Genomic DNA, 8,681 nt, shown 5'->3' with positions numbered 1-8,681 from the left:
TCTGTGAGCCCCCCGCCCTAGCCCCAACTCTCTGCCTGTCTCCATAATGACCCCCACTCCTACCACCCAACCTTCTGTGAGCTTTCACCTTACTCTCCACCAATGACCCCGCACTTCACCTACCACCACATACCCCTGTGACCTCACCTTTTCTTCCATCAATGGACCCCCACCTCCACCACCCAACCCCCTGTGAGCTCACCTTTCCTCCATATGACCCCCAACTCCCTACCACCCAACCCTCTGTGATCTTCACCTTCCTCCAACCAATTGCCGCCCACCCCCAACTTTTTTTTTTCGCCCAACACCCAACTGCTGTGTAGCGCTCACCTCCATCCATTTAATGACCCCCACTTCCTACCACCCAACCCGTGACCTACGCTTCCTCCACAATTGACCCCCGACTTCGCTTACAGCCCAAACCCCTGTGACCCTCACCTTCCTCCACAATGACCCCCATCCCTACCACCCAACCCCCTGTGAGCTTCACCTTTCCTCCACAATGACCCCCACTCCCTACCACCCTAACCCCCTGTGAGCGGCACCTTCCTTCCACAATGACCCCCACTCCCTACCACCCCCCCTGTGACCTCACCTTCCTCCCACAATGACCCCCACTCCCTACCACCCAACCCCTGTGTACCTCACCTTTCCTCCATAATGACCCCCACTCCCTAGCCACCCAAACCCCCTTGTGAGCTCACCTTCCTCCACAATGACCCCCACTCCCTACCACCCAAACCCCCTGTGAGCTCACCCTTCTCCACAATGACCCCCACTCCCTACCACCCAACCTCTGTGAGCTCACCTTCCTCCACAATGACCCCCACTCCCTACCACCCAACCCCCTGTGAGCTCACCTTCCGTCCACAATGACCCCACTCCCTACCACCCAACCCCTGTGAGCTTCACCGTTCCTCCACAATGCACCCACTTGCCCTACCACCCAACCCCTGTGAGCTCCACCTTCCTCCACAATGACCCCCACTCCCTACCAACCCAAAGCCCCTGTGAGCTCACCTTCCTCCACAATGACCCCCACTCCCTACCACCCACCTCTGTGAAGCTCACCTTCCTCCACAATGACCCCCACTCTACCACCCAGACCGCTCTGTGAGCTCCCTTTCCTCCACAGATGACCCCTCAACTCCGCGCTACGCACCCAATTCCGCCCTTGGTGAGCTCACCTTCCTCGCACAATGACCCCCTCCCTTACCACCCATAACCCCTGTTGAGCTCACCTTGCGCTCCATAATGACCCCCACTCGCCTACCACCCAACCCCCTGTGAGGCTCACCTTTCCTCCAGTAATGAACACCCACTCGCCTACCAGCCCAACCTCGTTGTGGCTTCAACCTTCCTCCATAAGGACCCCCACTCCCTACCACCCAACCCCCTGTTGAGCTCACCTCTCCTCCATTAATGGACCCGCCACTCCCTACCATCCCAACCCCATGTGAGCCTCACCTTCCTCCAGCTCGTCCATGGTGGTGGATCGTTGCGCATTCGTCGATGGAGAAGATGAAAGCGGACCCCCTGGGGCAGGTTGAATGTGGTCGGAGAGGAGGCGCGTCAGGTCGGCCAGGAGGGCGTCAGAAGGTGCGGAAGCGTTCCACGGCCACGGCGTACACGATGCCCTTGAAGTAGCGGTCTCCGTTGCGGTAGAACCTCACCTTCTTGGCCTTCTTCTCGTTGGTGAGGGCCTGCAGGGTGCGCGTGCGGTAGAAGCTGCAGTGGGCGCTGTGGGGGCTAGGCAGCCCGTTCATGCGCCCACCCGTGGGTACGGGGCTGTGTTCGGCCTCGTCAAAATGGCCGAAGTCCAGCTCCATGGTGACAGATGTCAGGAGGGTCCGTGGTAGAGAGGTGCTGGTTGTGGAGTTCTGGGGTCTAGCATTGGAAAAACATAACACTATGAGTTTATACTGATGCTCATACAGTTATAAACTAAGGAGACTTGGTAAAGATATTTTTAGTTTAGGCATGAACATCTAAAAGTGCTATTCAATGGACAGAGTACCAAAGTGGTAAATGAATCCTTCAACATGCCACCATCTAACTACTGTTGAAATTCCCCTGCAGTGGGATCCCTTTCCATCTCTATCCCTCTAATACAGTAGTGTACCATGCACCACAGGTGTGCTGGGGTTCACATGCAGTAAACTAAGCCAAGCCTCCCATGCCCTGGACTTCATCTCCATGCCTACTCCCATGCCCCATCCTGACTCTCCATGCCTCCCATGCCCTGACTCTCCTTGCTCCCATGCCCTGACTCTCCATTGCCTCCCATTGCCCTGACTCTCCCATGCCCTCCTCATGCCCTTACTCTCCATGCCTCCCATGCCCTGACTGCTCAATGCCTCCCATGCCCTGACTCTTCAATGCCTCCATGCCCTGACTCTCCATGCTCCCATGCCCTGACTCTCCATGCCCTGACTCTCAATGCCTCCCATGCCCTGACTCTCCATGCCCTGAATTCTCATGTTCCCATGCCCTGACTCTCATGCCCTGACTCTCCATGCCTCCCATGCCCTGACTCTCCACGCCCTGACTCTCCATGCATCCCATGCCCTGACTCTACATGCCCTGACTCTCCATGCCTCCCATGCCCTGACTCTCCATGCCCTGACTCTCCATGCCTCCCATGCCCTGACTCTCCATGCCCTGACTCTCCATGCCCTGACTCTCCATGCCTCCCATGCCTCGTCTCCTAATGCCCTGTCTCATAATGCCCTGTCTCCTAATGCCCTGTCTCCTAATGCCCTGTCTCTCCATACCCTGTCTCTCCATCTGCCCTGTCTCTCCATGTCTCCCATGCCCTGTCTCCCCCATGTCTCTCCATACCCTGTTCTCCATGTCTCCCCATGCCCTGTCTCGCCCATGTCTCCCCATGCCCTGTCTCCCATGTCTCCCCATACCCTGTCTCCCCATGTCTCCCCATGCCCTGTCTCCCCATGCCCTGTCTCCCCATGCCCTGTCTCCCCATGTCTCTCCATGCCCTGTTCCCCATACCCTGTCTCCCCTGTCTCTCCATGCCTGTCCCATACCGTCTCCCATGTCTCCATACCCTGTCCCCCATGTCCCCATGCCCTGTCTCCCATGTTCTCTCCCATGCGCCTGTCTCCCATGCCCTGTCTCTCCACTGTCTCCCATTGCCCTGTCTCCCCATGTCTCCCTGATTTCCCTGTCTCCTCATGCCCTGTCTCCCATGTCTCCCCTGCGCCTGTCTCTCCATGTCTCCCCATGCCCTGTCTCTCCATGCTTCCTCCATGCCCTGCTGCCCTTCCCCATGCCTCCCCATGCCTGATCGTCCTCGTTTAGGATGTTCCCAAGTGAACAGGGGATCAGTATTTAATGTCAGGTGAACAGAATCACTCTGCTGTATACTCAGTAGTACATGTCCTATGTAGGCATTATAACCCTTCAGTGACCCCTAAAACTAAAGCCATTAGTTCTGAACATACACTACATACTAAACATGGTATGCACTAAATGGGATGTACAGGTCTCCTGTAGAGCGGAGGTTGCTCCGCCTGTACGTCTGTCTGTCATCTACCCTACATTCAGCCCGTGTCCTTCAGAGAGGGGAAGGGAGTGGCCAGTAAGGGACTATTATTAAGAAGGCCAAGTGGATGTGTGATATTTTGGAGAAAAATGTCTCATCAGAGAGTGTTGCTGTTTCTGGTCTGACCAGGGTGGGAAACGAGACACTTTCCCTCTGGCTCCAGGATATGTGCGCAGGTTGACATTGATTGTCATGAGTCTTGACCTGGAGGCAGAACTGAGCGATTTCCGCTAATGGGCCAGCTGTAAAGTCAAAATTGTCTATAATGTAAAAATTCATTAAAAAACATTTTAAATGCTTTTTGGTCTTCATTTAAGGTTAGGGTTAGCAGTGTGGTTAAGGTTATGGTTATATTTAAAATCAGATTTTATGACTTTGTGGCTGTGACAGCTAGTGACCACTCTGTCTCCAGGTAAAGATTCATGACAATAAATGCCAGCATGCAATATGTGCTTAATGTGATTCTGGTTTCTGTATCTGATCTCTGTACAGTTCCCCATTGCCTTACAACCATGACAATATACTCATTTTTGGGATGTGCATTTGCAAGTACCGTATATCTTACATGAAAAGGCTAACAAAAATGTTTCACCACCTGGGTCGTTTTAAAGAACAGATATGGCAGAAACAAGCCAGGACCATCTGAATCAGAGGATCCTCCCACACCTCGGGGTCTGAGCAGCAGGGAAGGTTCTGGATCTACTGTAGAATCATCATCCCATAAAGGGCTCTTAGACCAGAGAGCTGAGCTGAACATTTGGAGCGTTAGTCACTGATGTAAAGTCCATGGTATCATAGTCACTGATGTAAAGTCCATGGTATCATAGTCACTGATGTAAAGTCCATGGTATCCTAGCACTGATGAAAGTCATGGTATCCAGCTCACTGATGAAAGTCCTGGTATCATAGCACTGATGTAAAGTCCATGTATCATAGTTCACTGATGTAAAGTCCATGGTACTCTAGTCATGATGTAAAGTCCATGGTATCAATAGTCACTGGATGTAAAGTCCATTGGTATCCCTAGTCACTGATGTAAAGCCATGGTATCATATCACTGATGTAAAGTCCCATGGTATCTATGTCACTGATGAAGTCATGGTATCATAGTCACTGATGTAAGTCCATGGTATCATAGGTCACTGATTGTAAAGTCCATGGTATCCTAGTCATGATGTAAAGTGCATGGTATCTAGTGTCACTGATGTAAAGTCCATGGTATCTAGTCACTATGTAAAGTCCATGGTATCATAGTCACTGATGAAAGTCATGGTATCCTAGTCACTGATGTAAAGTCCATGGTATCATAGTCACTATGTAAAGTCCATGGTATCATAGTCATGATGTAAAGTCCATGGTATCATAGTCACTGATGTAAAGTCCATCGTATTCGATAGTCACTGATGTAAAGTCCAGGTATCTAAGTCACTGATGTAAAGTCCATGGTTCTAGGTCACTGATGTAAAGTCCATGGTATCATAGTCACTGATGTAAGTCCATGGTATCATAGTCACTGATGTAAAGTCCTGTATCTGTCACTGATGTAAAGTCCATGGTATCATAGTCACTGATGTAAAGTCCATGGTATCATAGTCACTACATCAATGTGTGGTGCTGAGCACCATGTGTGAGAGTGTATTCACACGTTTCAGTGGTTACTCATCCTCTACCACTGGGAAAGGTACATGGGGTGATCCACCCACGAGTTTACATAATCCAATGTACAAAGGAAGCCGGTCTAAAACCTTATAGCATACAAAGACTCTGAAAGAAAGAACAATGCCTAAGGTTGAGGGTAAAAAAATGAGTCAATGTATTTTTTAAAGGGTTTTCTATTTGGTGTCTTTTGGCAGATAACATAGCTTGTGTAAAGGCCTGAGCAGCCTAACAGGAATGGTCTCTTTCTGGGTAGTCCAGATCTCTCTGTAAAGCATGTAGATGCGGCGAGGGGTAGAGAGCACAGCGTGCTCCTGCCAAAACTCTCCACTAACATCTGCCCTTTTTAAACACAAGCAGACCGTTTTATCCCCTCCGCAAAAAGACTGAAGAAAAGAAAGCATGGTGGGAGGGACTGGCTGGCTGGCTGYCTGYCTGGCTGGCTGYCTGYCTGGCTGGCTGYCTGYCTGGCTGACTGGCTGACCAGAGACGCGTTTGCTGCTACCCAGTTCGGACTGGAACATTGCAATAGACAGTTTGGAATAATGAGGAGATTATCCACTAAACGGGCAGAGAGCACTCATTACTGTGCCACTCTGAATGGGATCCCAGCAGCAGTCACCCTCTCTGCCATGTCTCACATCTCACACCAGTCATAACAATGTCCCAGCGATAGGAGGACAGAGGGCACAGTGAAGGTCATCGTTGAAACGCCGTTCCCTGGAACATGCTCGGAGTCCTGCCCTGCCCAGGTCAGACTGGCAGTCTGTCTGTTCGGTCCAACAAACATTTTGATTCCGAGCATTCAGGAGTGGAACTAGCGTTTCAGTGAAACTAGCCGACTGCAAAGCAGACAAAGAAACACGTCAGAGTCGTGGGGCAGGTTGCTTCGCTACAACGACACACAAAGCCCCCTTTCCAATGAATGTCATTAGCCATCTCTGTGTGATCTAATCAAAGTGAATATTATTCCTCTGTATGAGATGGAAAACGTGAGGTTATGATGACCGCACAGTAGAGCTGAATGCTAGCTGCTCCATGTCAGAACAAAGACTCACTGCACTACAGCAGTATCCACGTGCTAGAGCACAGACACAGCAGCCATATTGTACAAGACTTGTGAATGAGGTTAGCTGCAGTGGGACAAACCTCATCTACACCTGCCTAGAATGTGCTGACACTCAAGTCTGGGCTGTCTGGCTGCATTTGTAGCCATGTTTACAAGGCGAACAGCTTCTCTGTAAAAGACACACATCCGATAACAGGAACTAGTGGCTTTGTATTTTACACTGCAAGTCACAAGGTATGCCATCTTTTTATCTTTCMTCTTCTATCAAAGTACAGTAGTTATCAAGTAAAACAACATCACTACTCTAGGGACAATATGGTGCTCTGTTTAGCTCCAGGCCTATCTTTTTCCTATATCGTTCAACCATCATCAATAGCCCCTCTCACTCAACTGCCCCAAAATGCCTCTTCTAAACAATTCTGATCAATAACCACTCGTCAATAAGCTCACGCCCATTGTTCACAAACAAAGCATTTGTCACTGTCGCCCCCCCCAAGCTGACTCCCAGGATATGGGCCAGTAGGGTGTTGTGTTGAAGTGGGCAGGAGGTGTGGCGGCTGCAGGAGGCAGGAGCAGATGATGTGTGATAAATGAGAGTCATTTATGACAGTCTGACCCCCGCCCCACTGAGCCCTGGAGACCACACCCCCTTCCTGGAGTGGACCAAAACACATAACAGCACCCCCTCCATCTCACCTCCTACTAACATCACATGCCTCTGCCTGATGACAAGCCCTTTTCAAGTGGCCTTAACTATCCACCCCAACCCATCCCGCAAAAATATTGTGTTCTTGTTGTGAGCCCCCTGGGGCACTTTCATATCCTGTCGAGAATTACATTTGTCTGCTAAATTCCTAATGCAGTGTTAGTATTAGAACGAGGCTGGAGGTGCTGCTCTCTGGGGAAATGTAGCAAAGCTAGGCCTGTGTTAAGGAAAAGAGAGGTAGAATCCCAACTCTGATTCACTGGTGACTGACTGACACTCTTCCAGAATTGCTGCTGCTGCCTCTCTGATACACAAGATTATCACTCACAATCAACTCCACAAACACCTTCTTAAGACTATTTGTGAACATTGATTTATCAATCTTCATATGTAGATGATCAATGACTCAGTAATTCATTTTTTACAGAGTGAGTCTTGAGTGAGAAACATGTGTAAAGAATGTCACATTGTAAGGTAACTTTATAATACACCTCAATGCACCATGTGGTTAAATCAACTTTTAAACAGCACATAAACCCAGTGCTCAGGACAATTATTGGATTTCTAGGTGTTAGATCTGGGCTTGTCAGTTTGACTGAAATCCCCTATCTGAAATAAACAGCCACCTCCAGAAGGTAGCACTGTAACAGCCACTGTTCACCATGCCCCTACCCAACAGTTTCCACTTCGTACAACACACAGACCCTCATGTGAGGAGGGAGATGAGGTTAGGTTATATCTGACCGCTYATCAACACAGTGGGGGAGTTTTACTAATGGCCACACAAAGCTTAATCACACATTAATGAACTGGAAAAACAGCTTTAACTAGCAATAAAAGGGCTTTGGCACACATTGTTATGTCAACACGTTCAGTCCATCTTGGCCATTAATTAGTGGGCAAGATAACATTTTTCGGCATGAATCTTGTTCAAGAGGCAGCTCTGCAGAGTGGTCACTAGCTGGCACAGCCACAAAGTCATAAAATTTGATTTTAAAATGTAACCCTACCACAATGCCTAACAGTAACCTTAAATTAAGACAAAAAGCTAATTTTAGTTTTTTGTTAATTTTTACAATTTGGCCAATTTTGGCTTTACAGCTGGCCCATCTAGCGCAAATTGCTCAGTTCTACCTCCAGGGCAAGACTCGTCCCAATAAACATCAACCTGACGCTAGCGAGGGTGTGTAGACTAGAGGCTGCTATCTGTGACATTTAAAGCTCTGATCTGTGCCAGACAGACCAGTCCTGGGCTGGGCCAAGGATTGAAGCAGCTTTACCAATTAAAGCCTGGCCACTTCCTGTCAAATCCTCACCTAGTGGCTGTGACCAGTGACCACACCTCGATGGCTTCAGATATAGACATGCAGCCTAACCCCTCAACACCTTTGCTATCACCCGCTCTCGCTCCACATACAATGCCCACACATGGCTCTACTGCTGGGTAATGGCAACCAAATGTAGACTCCATGACTTAACAGGGGCTTGTTAACTCATTTCTGCTTAAACAATGATTGTGTTGGACTGGCAACGCCCCAATGCCAAAGGTCATGAAACTCACAGCTTTTAATGGCGAAATACTGATTATGATTGATGTGTCCTCCTCCCCTTGTCTCTTCACAGCCCCATCACACATGTGTCCTCCTCCCCTTGTCTCTTCACAGCCCCATCACACATGTGTCCTCCTC

General features: G+C 49.5%; 1 protein-coding gene across 1 annotated transcript in view; it reads right to left on the bottom strand.

Annotated features, from left to right (window-relative positions):
* LOC111964229 (neuronal migration protein doublecortin-like) overlaps positions 1 to 1,904 on the bottom strand; it is a 74,353-nt gene extending 72,449 nt beyond the window's left edge. The window contains 2 exon segments of the mRNA XM_023988035.2: positions 1,468 to 1,594; positions 1,596 to 1,904. Coding sequence (XP_023843803.1) covers positions 1,468 to 1,594; positions 1,596 to 1,829 — 361 coding nt within the window. The 5' untranslated portion in view covers positions 1,830 to 1,904.
* Positions 1,905 to 8,681: the final 6,777 nt, after the last annotated feature.

The sequence above is a fragment of the Salvelinus sp. IW2-2015 genome, linkage group LG5 (assembly GCF_002910315.2).
Source record: "Salvelinus sp. IW2-2015 linkage group LG5, ASM291031v2, whole genome shotgun sequence".
Lineage (NCBI taxonomy): Eukaryota > Metazoa > Chordata > Actinopteri > Salmoniformes > Salmonidae > Salvelinus > Salvelinus sp. IW2-2015.
This window is presented reverse-complemented; position numbering and strand designations above follow the sequence as displayed.